The sequence below is a fragment of the Narcine bancroftii genome, chromosome 3 (assembly GCF_036971445.1).
Source record: "Narcine bancroftii isolate sNarBan1 chromosome 3, sNarBan1.hap1, whole genome shotgun sequence".
NCBI classification, from domain to species: Eukaryota; Metazoa; Chordata; class Chondrichthyes; order Torpediniformes; family Narcinidae; genus Narcine; species Narcine bancroftii.
In genome coordinates, this window is record NC_091471.1 from 234408179 (window position 1) to 234423229 (window position 15051).

The 15051-nt window shown below is 47.9% G+C and overlaps 1 protein-coding gene across 1 annotated transcript; it reads right to left on the reverse strand.

Annotated features, from left to right (window-relative positions):
- Positions 1–11957: 11957 nt before the first annotated feature.
- On the reverse strand, positions 11958–15050 carry LOC138758306 (zinc finger protein 628-like). Its single transcript, XM_069927036.1, is given in 3 exon segments — positions 11958–12946; positions 12948–13857; positions 14997–15050. Coding segments are annotated over 2 exon segments (1767 nt in total). The 5' UTR covers positions 13821–13857; positions 14997–15050; the 3' UTR covers positions 11958–12052.
- Position 15051: the final 1 nt, after the last annotated feature.

The following is a 15051-nucleotide window of genomic DNA, read 5'->3' on the forward strand; positions in this document are numbered from 1 at the left end:
TGAACTAGGAGAAAAAACGCACAAAATTCTAGCATGGCAGCTTAAGACAGAACAAACTAAGAGAATGGTATTGGCATCAAGGAATAAAGACAAACAAATCACATATAATCCAACGGAGATTAATGAAAACTTCAGAGAATTCTACGAACAATTATACCAAACTGAAAACGAAGAGAAAGAAGACAAAATAGATGAATTTTTAGCTAAAATTGAACTACCAAAATTACAAACAGAGGAACAAAATAAATTAACAGAACCATTTGAAATAGTAGAAATATAAGAGATAATAAAAAAAACTACCAAATAATAAAACACCAGGAGAGGATGGATTCCCAATTGAATTCTATAAAACATTTAAAGATTTATTAATTCCTCCCCTCCTGGAAGTAATCAACCAGATTGATAAAACACAAAGCTTACCAGATTCATGCAAAACAGCAATAATTGCAGTAATACCAAAGACAGGGAAAGATCCACTCGCACCAGCATCATATAGACCAATATCTTTACTTAACACAGATTATAAGATAATAGCTAAACTATTAGCAAACAGATTAGCCGACTATGTACCAAAAATATTAAATCTAGACCAAACTGGATTTATTTAAAAAAAGACGAACAACAGACAATATCTGTAAATTTATTAACTTAATTCATGCAGTCGAAGGAAATAAAGCTCCAACAGTAGCGGTTGCTTTAGATGCAGAGAAGGCCTTTGACAGAGTAGAATGGAATTATTTATTCAAAATACTACAAAAATTCAGCTTACCAGAGAAATATATTAATTGGATTAAAGCATCATATAAGGGGCCATTGGCGAAAGTGACAGTAAATGGATATATATCAAAACAATTTATCTTAAGTAGATCCACAAGGCAGAGATGCCCACTATCACCCTTATTGTTCATGTTAGCCATAGAACCACTAGCAGAACTGATGAACAGAAAATAAAATAAAAGGGATAAAAATAAAAGACAAGGAATATAAAATCAGTTTATTTGCAGATGACGTTATAGTATACTTAACAGAACCAGAAATATCAATAAAATTGAAGGAATATGGAGAAGTGTCGGAATACAAGATTAAAGCAAATAAAAGTGAAGCAATGCCAATTAATAATGTGGATTTCTCAAAATTTAAGAAAGAATCACCATTCAGATGGCAAATGCAAGCAATACGATACCTAGGTATACAAATAAGTAAAAACCTCGGCCATCAATATAAACTCAATTATTATCCACTAATGAAAAAATTACAGGACGACTTAGAGGATTGGAAAGACTTACCACTAACACTAATAGGAAGGATAAACTGTATTAAAATGAACATTTTCCCAAGGATACAATACCTATTTCAGGCATTGCCAATACACTTAATGGAGAAATTCTTCAAGGAGCTAAAGAAAATAATAAGGAAATTTTTATGGAAAGGGGGGAAACCGAGGATAGCACTAGATAAATTAACAGAATGGTATCAACAAGGAGGCTTACAACTGCCAAACTTTAAAAATTATTATAGAGCCGCACAATTAAGATACCTATCAGATTTTTATCAAACAAGGGAAAAGCCAGATTGGACTAGATTAGAGCTAGATAAAATAGGGGAGAAGATACCCGAACATATATTATATAAATGGGATGAAAAATTGGTACAATGTAGGAATTCTCCATTATTACATCATCTGCTCAATATTTGGAAGAAGATTCATGTAGAAAGGAATAAAACAAATTACCAACCACCAAAACTAATACTGACGCAAAATCAGCTAATCCTTTTTACAATAGATAACCTTTCCTTTAGAGAATGGGAGAAAAAAGGGTTCAAAGGAATAGAAATTTGCTTTTCAGGAAATAAATTATTATCCTTTGAACAAATGAAGCATTAATATAATATAACTCACGATACAGTGCTGGCATACTACCAACTGAAATCCTACTTGAAGGACAAATTGGGAAGCAGTCTGAGGTTATCAGAGGGAAGTAATTTTGAATATGTGATTACACACAATGATAATCAAAAAATTTATAACAAACATGTATGTTAAACTGCAAGAAAAGGAGAATGAGGAAACAAATGGTAAAACTAAACAAAAATGGGAACAAGATCTAAACATAAAGATAAAGAAGGAAACATGGGAGAAGTTATGCTCAGGAACTATGAGAAATACAATAAATACGAGGTTACGTATGATACAATATAACTGGATACACAGGCTATATATTACACCTCAAAAGTTAAATAAATGGGACCCAACAGTATCTGACAGATGTTTTCGCTGTAAAAAGGAAATGGGAACAACAATTCATGCAATCTGGACATGTGAGAAAGTGAAAAAATTTGGGGAAGATATAAACCAGATATTAAATAAAATCACAAAAAGCAATATACCAAAAAACCCAGAGATCTTCCTCCTAAGTAACATAAAAAACAAAGACTTTGGTGCTCGAAAGATAAATGTTTACCACTCAGGATGGTGCACAAAAAAGATTTGTTAGGATAGCCCTAGCTGTAGCAAAAAAATGTATTATGTCAGCCTGGAAATTAGAAGATAACTTGAGAATACAACAATATAGAAATGAATAAATATATTCCATTAGAAAAAATAACACATAATTTAAGAAATAATATTACAATATTTGAACAAATATGGGAGCCATACATGAAACACAATAGAGAAAACCTACCGGGGACATCTACCACCTAAAATGACAGAAGGAGAAGGGAATAAAAAGAATTGACTCAGTGGAATTTCTTTATTTTTATTGAGTGACAACATTGTTTGACGGGTTTAATGTATCTTAGATTCTGAACTTTAAATGAGGGTAGGGAGGGTGGGATGGTAAGTGGGGGGGGGGGAGAAAACAACACTGTATATATTTGAAAAGGAAAATGTATGCATCTTGATCAATGTGGTTTAGTGTGAAAAATAAAAAAATTTAAAAAAAATGTTATGAGCCCAAAGGACCCCAAAACCCAGCAGCAGTAGATATTCATCACAAGTAGTTAATTAAACAAAAGTTGTTTTTAATTATCTTTAAACATGAAAACAGAATCAAACTTTAACTTATGTCTATTAACTTTACTAACCGAACTTAAGCGCACGTGTATGATGTGTGTGTAAATTTAAGAAAAGTTCTTTGGTTCACAGTCCAATCTTATTTCTCATTCTTCCAGAATTCTCTGGATACAGGCAATTCTTGTACTCTACACAGAATTTAACATGTATAAAGTTCACCAGATTTTGGTGCTCGAAAGATAAATGTTTACCACTCAGGAATGTTCTTGTCACTTTGCAGAGAGAGATGTGTTGTTCCAGGATTTCCATAACTGAGGCACCACCATTAGTCACCTCAATGTCTTGCTGATGAAATTTTCCCCATCAGGGTTCTCCAGATGATAACCTCTTTCTTTCAGGCTACCACAGAGTTCCTTTCTGTTCCTATTATTCGAAGAGAAACATCAGACAGATAGCACTGCCAGTCATCTGCCACTCTGGAGCTTTCTGTTTCAGTTCCAACAAGCTTCTCCTGCTTGCTTCAGCTATGATTGTTCAGTCTCTCTCTCTCTTCATCTGCTAGAAAGCCCATGTGACTCTCTCACTTGCCACAAAACCCCCACCTTCTCCAGCAAACAATAGGAATTAGTCTTTTGTTCCCATCTGTTGTCTTAGGTAAACAAACTTCTCCATAGTGACCTTTCTATGCACTTTGCAGAAAAGTCAGAAGCCTTGTAAATATATTCAACACAGACGACCTGTCTCCAGTTCATTCATTTGATGACATCATTTCAATTAGCAGCCACTTGTGGAATGTGCATAGCATTCTCCATAGTTTATGTAAAGTCACTGAATATGAATTCTTCAGTATTTCAAATAAGATGTTTTAAAATGTATGTATGTAACCTACTCTAATTTTACCAATTATCTCCCAATATTTATCTACATTACAAATATAACAAAGTTTTAGCTGCCTTAGATTTAACTGTTGTTCTTGATGATTTATCCAATAATCAAAACAAAAATTAAAATTTCCTCCAAATAAAATACTTCCATGAACATCTGCCAAATTCAAAAAAGTATCTTGTAAGAATGTTTCACCATCTATATTTGGTGCATATATATTTAACAGAATCCATTCCCCGAAAATATTTGACTATCTACTTGCTGGATCTGTAATCACATTTTGAATCTTAACTGGCAGATTTTTCTTGAATAAAATTACCACTCCTCTAGCTTTAGAATTAAATGAAGAGAAAACTACTTTTTTTCAGTTAAATAAGTCTCTTGTGAAAAAGCGATATCTACTCCTAATTTCTTAATATAAGACAAAATTTTCTTTCTGTTTATTGACCCGTTAATCCCATTAATATTAAAGCTCAATCTTAACTGCTTTATTCATTTTCATTATTTATAAAATTCCTTTTCCATCAATCCAACCCAGGAAGAATTCCCACAAATTAATTTGGTTCTGAACGTCATTGTCTGCAATCCAAAAACATCAAAGTTATTCAAAGTAAATACATTATAATAAATTACTGAAAAGAAAAGCAAAACAAAAATCCCTCCCCAAGAGAAGCTAACACCACCTCCCTCCATTTTATGGGGCATGGCCAAGTCACGGAAACACAATGGCCACCAGAATCAAAGTAACACATCTCCTGACCCCTGCGGGGAAATTTTAAAAAAATCAAACTAACAGTTCCATCCAGTACAAAAATTATTCAAAGGAAAAAGGGAGAGGAATAGCACCCCTTCTCTTCATTGCAACAAATCTGTGCCCAATGTTACTTGAATTTTACACAAATTTTGTACATAGCTTGTAAAAAAAAACATTCTGTTGATCTGGTAGAAATATTTTCAAAGTAGCTGGATAATGCAAAGCAAATTGATAGCCTTTATCATATAAAACATTCTTTACTGGATGAAATTCTCTCCTTTTCTTTAATAGAACTTGGCTCAAATCTGGATTTAAAGAAATCTTATCCCCATCATAGCTCAAAGGTCCATGTTCTCATGGCCAAACCAAGAAGCCTGTCTCTCTCCTGGTAGTTCAAAAGTCTAACCAGGATAGATCGGGGTCTCTGGCCTGGGCCCGGCTTTGGACTTGGAGCTCTATGAGCTCCCTCAATTGAAATCTTGTCCTCAAAATGTTCTTCTCCAAATATCTTCGGGATCCATTCTTGAAAAAAAAAACGAATCACATCTTCTTCTTCTTTGTCTTCAGACAATCCCACTATTTTAACATGATTTCTTTGACTATAATTTTTCAGAATATCAACCTTTTCCAACAGTTGTTCATTCACCGAAATCAAACTGGTCATCGTATCTTCAGACACGTTAGATCTCTTCAATATGTTGTACTTCTTCTCAAACATCTTCAATCTTATTTTCCAATTTATCAACTCTCCCTGAGATGTTATTTATCACCTTTAATTTTGGAAAATTTTTTAGGCAACATCTTTTTGTTAATTACCTCAAATTAACTTTAGAATAATTTTTATAAAGAAAACTTTTCTTAATATAGACTTTTTAAAATTAATCTTGCAGGGTAGGATACCTGTTGTTTCTTGCGGCCTCACGTGATGTCACTACCACTTCCATTTCAAAGGACTCTCTGAGAGTAATGGTGTCTGTAAAATGTAAATGTACCCTGTCCACCCAAAAATAATGTTACTAAGGAATATATAATTCTATAACTTATCTTTAAAGATTAATATTAACACAAATCTGTTACAGTGAGGTTCTCCACTCTGGAAGATCAGAATATAATTAAACGACAAGCGATTGCAGCATGCTGTTGTGCAGAAGGACCTGGGAGCGTTTGTGCAAAAATCACAACAGATTATTCAGATTTGTGTATGGGCCAAAATCTGTAAATATTGGCGCATTGTGAATGAATTTGGTCAAGCAAGTGAAAGTGAAAACTGGCATGGTTTTCCAGTGCTTCAACTGCCACTGAAGTACCATTTGTTAAAATTTAAATTTAGACACCCAGCTCAGTATCGGGCCATTTTGGCTCACGAGTCCGTGCTGCCCATGTTACACCCAATTGACTTACAACCCCCTGCCCCACTCCAGTACATTCGAAACCAGAGCCCCTAGGAAAAAAATCCCTTGCATACAAACTCCTTACAAACAGCGTGGGATTCAAACCCTGGTCCAGTCCTGATTGCTGAAAAGGCATTGCTCGAAGCACACCATTAATCCTCTAGAAAACATTCAGATTGCCCCTCCCCAAGAGTCCATGCTTACCACACTCCTCTACTCATTATACACCCACAACTGTGTGGCCGGGCACAATCCCATCTACAAATTCGCCGATGACATCACAGTTGTTGGCAGAATCACAAACAGCAATGAGGAAAGGTACAGGAGAGAGATGGATCAGCCCATTGAGAGGCACCGCTCGACATGAATATGATGCAAGAACACCCTTTTAGGGCTGCTCCATGAAAGGTAAGTTCATGCCTTCCCTCTGCACTTGTATCCGGCCTCCAGGCGGAGGTTGGCACAAAGGGGCCTATTGTCTGGAACGGAGGAACCAGTGAACAGGACAGGAAAAGACTACAGGGGGTTGTTACCCACAACATTACGGGCATCAGTCCATTGAGGATGTTGACAAGAGGCACTGTCTGAAGAAAGCAGCCTCCATCTTCAAGGACCCCCCTCCCCCCACCAGCCAGGCCATGCCCTCTTCGCTCTGCTACCGTCAGAAAGGAGGTGCAGGCTGGTGAGTCTGTGGAATTTGTTGCCACAGGCGGTTGTGGAGGACAGGTCCTTGGGTGCATTTATGGCAGATTAATGAGCCAGGGCTTCAAAGGTTATGGGGAGAAGTCTGGGCAATGGGGCTGAATGGATCAGCTCTTGATTGATTGGCACTTTCAGGGAACTACGTATCTGTATTCCCAGAACCCTCTGGTATCTGTCCTGGGAAACAGGTGCTGACAGTCCACCCTGTCTATGCCTCTCAGAATCCTATAGACCTCCATCAAGTCTCCTCTCATCCTTCTACATTCCAGAGAGAAAAATCCCAGCTCTGCAAACCTTGCCTCTTAAGACATTTTCCAACATCCTGGTCCATCTCCTCTGCCCCCTCTCCAGTGTCCACATCCTTCCTGAAATGAAGTGAACAGAACTGAATACAATACTCCAAGTGTGGTCTCACCAGAGATTTGTAGAGTTGTAATGTGACCTCTGTATTCCTGAATTAAATCCCCCTACTAATAAAGCCCATAGGCCTCCTTAACTATCCTATCAACCTGTGCAGCGGCATTGAGGGATTTATGGCTTTGGACCCCAGTTCCCTCTGTTCATCCACACCGAAGTCTGACCGATCATGAACCCTGGACTCAGCCTCCTGGTTACTCCTTCCAAAATGCATCACCTCACACTAGACAAGATGGTGATGACATGACTGCAGTTTGATACAGCTCCCCAGACCCCAACACCGTTAAGTATGTGGCCGTGTACAATGCTTGTGGCACTGGAACCAATGAACGAGCACCAGTGTTTGAGGGATCTACTGCGGCTTGAAAAATTCGCCAGTGGCGATTCAAGCTCCATTGGGGAGTTCCTGACAGCTGAGGCGGGCACCTGGAGTGTCGGCGTGGAGGACAGTGGCACAGCCTGAATGACCGGTGTGGAGGCCAGGGCATCCCAGCTTGGGGTCCGGACGGCCGAGGTGGAGCCCAGGGTTTGTTGCTAGGCGAAGTTGGCAGATGTGCTCGCTGCGATGCCTCACTGAGGTTATGGAGCGGAGCTGAGCTGAGGCCTGCTTGTGGGGCTGGAACTTTTCCGCACGGTTGGGGCGCTCCTGAGGGGCTGTGTTGTGGGGCAGAGGTGCCTATATCCGCAGGCACCAGAGAGCGTGAACTCGAGCTACTGAGGGGTTTCAACCCTTATGGTGCTGGTTTCTAGTCAAAAATTATAACTGAGCATTTTATACATAGTGAATTTAGTTTAGCTTGTCATTTAATTACTTTTATGTGATGTTTTGAGTCTAAAATGTAAATTTAGTCTAGTTTTACCCAACGATACACCAGTCTCCAAGAGTCATTATAACGGCTGCAGGTTTAAGCTTCAAATTTTGCATTGATTCCCATGACTTCAGATAAAAGCCTTGCCCTCGCTTTTGTCACGGTTGTCTAGGGAGCTGCAATGCCCGCCCAGATTGTTTGGGTTTGTAGGTCGCAGGGCTGAGTACGTTTTGACACCCGTGACTCTTGTCCAGTGTCTTGTCTTTTGCGTTTGCTGATTTTGGGCTTTGTGTGTTTTAATTTGGAGCAACGTTCCACTGTGTTTAATAATGTGCCATATTAAATATTCAATGATCTGGATTGAACTCCATCTGCCACTTCTCTGCCCAACTCTGCATCCCGTCCATATCCACGTGACCTTTGACAACCTTCAGCTCCATCCAGACCTCCTCCAACCTTCCTGTCATCCGCAAACACTGACCCATCCTTCCGCCTCTTCATCCAGGGCAGGGGGTCCCAGAACATATCCCTGCAGCCCCACCACTAGTCACCGATCTCCAGGCAGAATACTTTCCTTCCACCACCACTCCCTGCAAGCCAATGTTTTATCCACACGGCCAAGGTTCCGATCCCCTGCCTCATGAACGAGTCTCTCACAGGCCTTGCTAAAATCCACTTAGACCACATCTACTGCCCGAACCTCATCAATTTCTTGTTACCTCCCGGTTCTTGAACTTGGATCCCAGAGTTAATGAAGGCCAACAATACCAGACTTGCTCTGGGGAAATTCTCTGCTAAAGGAAGCTGCAGATCCTGCCTCGTGAAGGGACAGACCGATCAGGTGTGTCCACAGCAGGGAAGTGAAGGGGATTAAATGGGCAGGTGTCCACAGCCAGAGAGGCCAGGATCTCTCTGGTGGCTTACTCCTGGTTCTGACGGTTTAGAATCAGCCCTGGTGAACCTCCCTTTGCATTGCATTGAGTAGGAGACCAGAACTGGAACCCAGACGCTAGGTAGAGCCTCGCCACTGACGCATGGTTCAGTTGCAGTGGGACCACCCGGCTGTGCCAACCCATCCCTCTGGTGGTGGAAGCCCAGCATCTGACTCTTTGCCTTCTCCACGATCCGTTGGTCTGAAGACTGACCTGGGCTCTCTGTCCAAGCAGGGTCGCACACTGCCACCATATAGATTTTAGCCCAATTTCATCACAGCCTTTGGCCATAATGCTGGAGAACCAAGCTTCGGAGGCAAGATTCAAGGGCAGGAAGGGCTCCCAATGGGCGCTGAAGGCCCTCTGATGGTTTGGACCTGGGGCCCGGGTCACCAATGGCTACAGGAGCAGTGGGGGCCAATCCACGGACACTCGGTGACTCTGAAGGTACTACCGTTCGCTTCTCTCCTCTCATTGGGGGCGCCAGGCAATGCTGAGGGCAACTCCTCGTTTGTCCTCCACCAGAAAAGTCGAAGTCTATCACACACACTGCATTTTTCATGCATTGGGTGACAATAAAAAGAAAATTTGAACCTCACACCCCACCACCTTTCATCCATGTACCCTAGAGACTTTTAAATGGCCCACCACCAACCCTGGCAATGCATTCCAGAGCACCCACCACTCTACTCCCGCCCTGGGGAAAGACCCATCAGCCCTGTTAACTTTGCCTTGTGTTCTCCGATCCAGGGAATGTCCCAGTCAATCTCGTGTCCAGACGTTCCACATCCTTCCTGCAACGAGGCGGCTGCAACTGAGCGCAATACTCTGAATCTGGTCTGGCCAGTTGTATTCAGCTGCAACATTATCACACAGCTCTTGGACGCAATGAGGACCAACATACCATAGGCCTTAACTATTTTGCCCTTGCCCTGCACCTGTCTCCAATCTTCCAGCTCCCCACCCCTTCCCTCTCCTATCAGAACGACACCCCCTCCTCCCTCCCCTGACTTCTATTCTCCTACCTCTTAACTGCTGACCTGGGATCCTCGCCAGCCAACATCTTCTACCCCCCTCCCTTCCGCATTCCTGCCTCTTGTTTCCTCTTCCTCCCTTTCCAATCTTCCCTCTTCCACTCCGCCCTTTCCCCTCCTCTCCAACTCCCCCTCCTTCTTTCCTCACCTTTCCATCCAAATGTCTACCTGCTATTCCCGAGAAAAGGCGCAGGCCCGAAACATCAACCGCCTCCGTGCTCCCCGTGGACGCAGCGGCACCTGCTGAGGCCCGTGGACTGGAGTTGCCGCTCTTCGGCTGCACTTGTGAATAGCCCACTGAGCATGAAAGGGGTGTCGTGCAGAGTTTTTATTTCGCCAGGACATGAAGGCATCTCACATTCCTGGCGTTGTCTGTACATACATACCGCAAACCCCCCCCACCCCCACCCCCCCAGTTACAACACAGGCCTGGCAGAGAGCTGTATCACCAAGGCACCCTCACTCTCGCAGTTCCAGCAAGTTAAGCTCCAGTTCGCGGCGCACCAGGGAGTGACGGCTGCATGGTGGGGGGTCGGGGTTCAGGATGGAGCAGGGGATTAAGGCGGTGAGCAGGGTGGAGATGTTGGAGAAAAGGAATGGAAGGGGATGGGTCAGTGGGGGACGGAGGTGATGGGGAGAGCAGAGGTAATGGGTGGGGAGAGGGATGGGATGGAGGTGATGCACATGGGGGGAGAGAGGGGATGAGAGTTGAGGGAGGGGATGGGTCGATGGGGACAGGAGTGGAGAGCAGAAGTGATGGGTGGGGAGAGGAGGGAGGGGGATGAGAGTGGAGGGGATGGGTCGACAGGAGTGGAGCAGAGGTGATGGGTGGGGGGGGGAATGGGAGGAATGGAAGGAGGGGGAAGGGAGCTGAGGGGAGATGGTTTCACCAGCTTTTCGACTCCCCCGGCTCCATCTACCCACCAACCACCAACTGACCCTTTCCTCTCTGGGTAGGAAAGATGGGTTTCCTTTTTACCGCCAGCAAGGGGCAGTACAGCCACGGCCACCCCAACACCACCATAGTGGATTGCTGTGACCACGTCACGTGACCCTCCCCCCCCCCCCCCCCCCCACCTTATATCCTTCAGCTCTCACTGCTGGCCAAGTCCTAGAACCCCCCCAGGGCCAGCCTAGCCACCTGCTGCCCTCTAGTGGAGAGGAGGTAGCCCACTGGGTGGGGCCACAGCATCCCGTGGTGGAGGCAGCTGGACACTGCATCAAAAATCTTCCCACATACACCTCCTGGTGGCAGACGCTGAGACATGCATCATCAGGGGCACCAAATACAACCACCGAATGCACCCTCCAGTGGTGAATCATGGTAATGTCATCATGGTAATATCCATGCCAGCCCCTCCAATAAGCAGAACGAGGGCGATGCTAATAGTGTCTCCTGATGGTGGATTCAGGGTATCACACCCCCAAAGTCTCCCCACTTTCGCTCTCTGGTGGTATAAGCCAGGCACTGCCGCACAGTCACCACTCCTCTGCCTCCTCCAGTGGTGGAAATAGGGCATTACATCACCAAACTCTCCTCCAGAGGCCAAGTCCTGCAATGACAAAATGCCCCCAATTGCGCTTTCTGGTGGTAGATTCTGGGCATAGTATTTTCATGTCGTTGCCTCTTGGTGGCAGAAACAGGACAGTGCAACATGGAGTCCACTCTGCAGTGCCCTCCAGCAGCAGATCAGGGCATCAACTCACTGAAACGTTGCCACCAGCGCCCCTGGTGGTGGGAACCAGACAGTGCAATCACCAGATGGCCCCACTGCACCGCCAGAAGCTGAATGGGGTATCACACCACCAAAAATGTCACCTCCAGCGCCTCCTGGATGTGGGAATTGGGCAATGCAACTAATAGATGACTCCACAACACCCTCCAGTGGCAGAACGGGCCATCATGTCACCGTCGCCTCTAGAGCCCCTGATGGTTCAACCAGGCAATGCGACCAAATGATTACTCCACAGCTCCCTCCAACGAGAAACCACTGAACATCGCCTCCTGCACCCCTACTGTGGAAGTTGGACACTGCAACCGCCAGATGACTCCTCAGCCTCGATGAGCCCGCTGGGGTGGAAGGGAGTTGGCTGGGGAGGAGGGGGTTGCCTTCAGAATGTCTGCACCAGCTGGATGGTGGGCAGGGCCTGGACAGTGTGGATGATCTGGATGCCCTGCAGGGTCTGGACAACAGGCGGGGCAGGGGCAGGAGGGATAGGCGGTGGGGCGGCCCGCTCCAGGGCATGGGTGCGAGAGTGGCGCTGGAGGTAGGAAGCCACCACAAAGGTCTTGCCGCAGGCTTGGCAGGCGTAGGGCCGGTCAGCGGAGTGGGTGCGGCGGTGCAGCAGCAGGTTGGAGGAGTGGGTGAAGGTCTTGCCGCACTGGGCGCACCGGAAGGGCCTCTCACCAGTGTGGGTGCGCTGGTGCTGCCGCAGGTTGGACGACTGGGTGAAGGCCTTGCCGCACAGCAGGCACGGGTAGGGGCGCTCGCCGGTGTGGAGGTGTCGGTGCCGGGAGAGGCTGGAGGAGTTCTTGAAGGCCTTACCGCACTCGCCACAGGCGTAGGGGCGCTCGCCGGTGTGCTGCCGCAGGTGGTACTGGTAGTGGGATGACCACTTGAAGGTGAGTGGGCACAGGCCGCACTGGAAGGCCCGCTGGCCGGTGTGTACCCGCTGGTGGACAGCCAGGAGGGAGGAGCGTTTGAAGGCCTTGCCACACTCGCCGCAGGCGTAGGGCCGCTCGCCGGTGTGCCCCCGTTGGTGGTACCGCAGGCCTGAAGACCCCTTGAAGGCCTTACCGCACTCGGTGCACTGATAGGGGCGATCGGTGGGACGAGGCAGGGCCGGCTGCTCGGGCGGGGGTGGCGAAAGGTAGGCTGGGCAGGTGACCTCGGCTTGGGCCAGCTCTTGCCCCCCCTCTTCCTCCGCCGCCGCAATCTCCTCCCCGTCATGGAGAGACCGCTGGTGGGTGAGCAGCCCCTCCATGCCACTGAAGGCCTGCTCACAAAAGGCCACACTTGAAGGGGGGCGGCTCGTCGCTGGGGTGCAGGACGAGCTCCTGGGCTGGTGGCCCGAGGAGAGCTACCTCCTCCGCTTCCCGAGGCATCGGCGGCAATGGCTGCTCCCCACTGCTACCTCCTCCCGCCACCTCCCCACGGCACTCCCGCAAACGGCGGTGCTGCCGGAGGCCGGCAGCTGAGGCGAAGGAAGCACCGCATGAGGCACATGAGAGCTCAGAGGGAGCCGGCGAGTGGGTGCGGCGGTGTAGCAGCAGGTTGGAGGAGTGGGTAAAGGTCTTGCCGCACTGGGCGCACCGAAAGGGCCTCTCACCGGTGTGGGTGCGCTGGTGCTGACGCAAGTTGGCTGACTGTGAGAAAGCCTTGCCGCACAGCGGGCACGGGTAGGGGCGCTCGCCAGTGTGGACATGCCGGTGCCGGGAGAGGCTGGAGGAGTTCTTGAAGGCCTTGCCACACTCGCCACAGGCGTAAGGGCGCTCGCCGGTGTGCTGCCGCAGGTGGTACTGGTAGTGGGACGACCACTTGAAGGTGAGTGGGCAAAGGGTGCACTGGAAGGCCCGTTGGCCGGTGTGCACACGCTGGTGGACGGCCAGGAGGGAGGAGCGCTTGAAGGCCTTGCCGCACTCACCGCAGGCGTAGGGCCGCTCGCCGGTGTGCCCCCGCTGGTGGTAGAGGAGGGCTGAGGAGCCCTTGAAGGCCTTGCCGCATTCGGTGCACTGGTAGGGCCGCTCGGCTGTGTGGCTGCGCCGGTGGTGGGCCAAGCGGGATGACCACTTGAAGGCCTTGCCGCACTCGGTGCACTGGTAGGGCCGCTCACTGGGCCGGGCCGGGGGAGGGGGAGGGGGCGAGCCGGCCTCCTGCATGCTCCGGGCTCCTTATCTCCGTGGCAGCTGCCTGCACCTGAGGCAAAGAAAGAAGATGGTTCAGGTCAGCTGGACAGAAAGAGCACCTCACCACCACCCCCCCGAACACTCAGGACAGATCCGAGCTTCCCCCTCCCTTCCCCACCCCTCACTGCTCCTCCCTCCCCACCCTGTCACCCACACATTGCCCTTCCCTCCCCCCACATTACCCACCCACTCCCCCTACCCCTTCACCCACCCACTTCCCACCCCTCACTCCCCACCGTCACCCACACACTGACTCTCTCCCAACTCCCTCACCCACCCACTGCCCCTCATCCCCACCCACTCCCCCTAACCCCTCACCCACCCCACCCCTCCCCACTCACTGCCTCTCCCTCCCCACCCTGTTACCCCACACTGCCCCTCTCCTCATTCCATACCCCCCTCAACCACTGCCCCCTCTCCCCACCCCATACCCCCTCAACCACTGCCCCTCCCCCCACCCCATACCCCCTCAACCACTGCCCCTCCCCCCACCCCCAAACTCTCCCTCCCCACCGATGTTCCCCACTCCTCCCCCTGCCTCATCCTATCTCATCCCTTTCCTCACTCCTATTCTGTTTCCCACTTCCTTCTCCACCCCTGCCCCTTCCCTCACACCGCTTCTCCTTCCTCACTGCTCTTTTCCTCCCCCAACCCCCCTGTCCTATCCCTGCCTCTCTTCACTTCCTTTCCCTCATTCTCCCCTTCCACCCGAACCCTTTTCCTCTTCCCCCTTTCCCTCTTCCACCCTCTTCCTCCTCCCCAACCTGCTTTTCCAGACTCCCACGGAGGCCCCAGGCCCCGATATGTCGGCGGGGCCAGAACGAGGGCTCCTGTCTGAGAGATGCCTTCGCCGTGTCCTGCGACAGACGCCCCCCCCACCCCCCTCCACACTGCAGGCAGAAAGGCCTGCAAAGAGCGGCCGGCACACCATCTGAACCACAAGATTGACCACTGAACATCATGGCTGAGACTTGGGGGCCCTATGAGTTTATGCTGAACCATATTTCCACCCAATTCCACTGACCTGCACCCTGAACCCCACCCGTCCACATTCCTCTTAAATTGAGCCTGAATTCGCAGCCTCAGCTCGTTCTGCAACCCCCCCACCTCACTCTCTGGTCCCCCAATCCTTCCCCCTTTCACCCTTACCCCGTGCCCACGTGGTTAGTGTCGCACCATCCTCGCTGGGAAAAAGCCCAGCTAA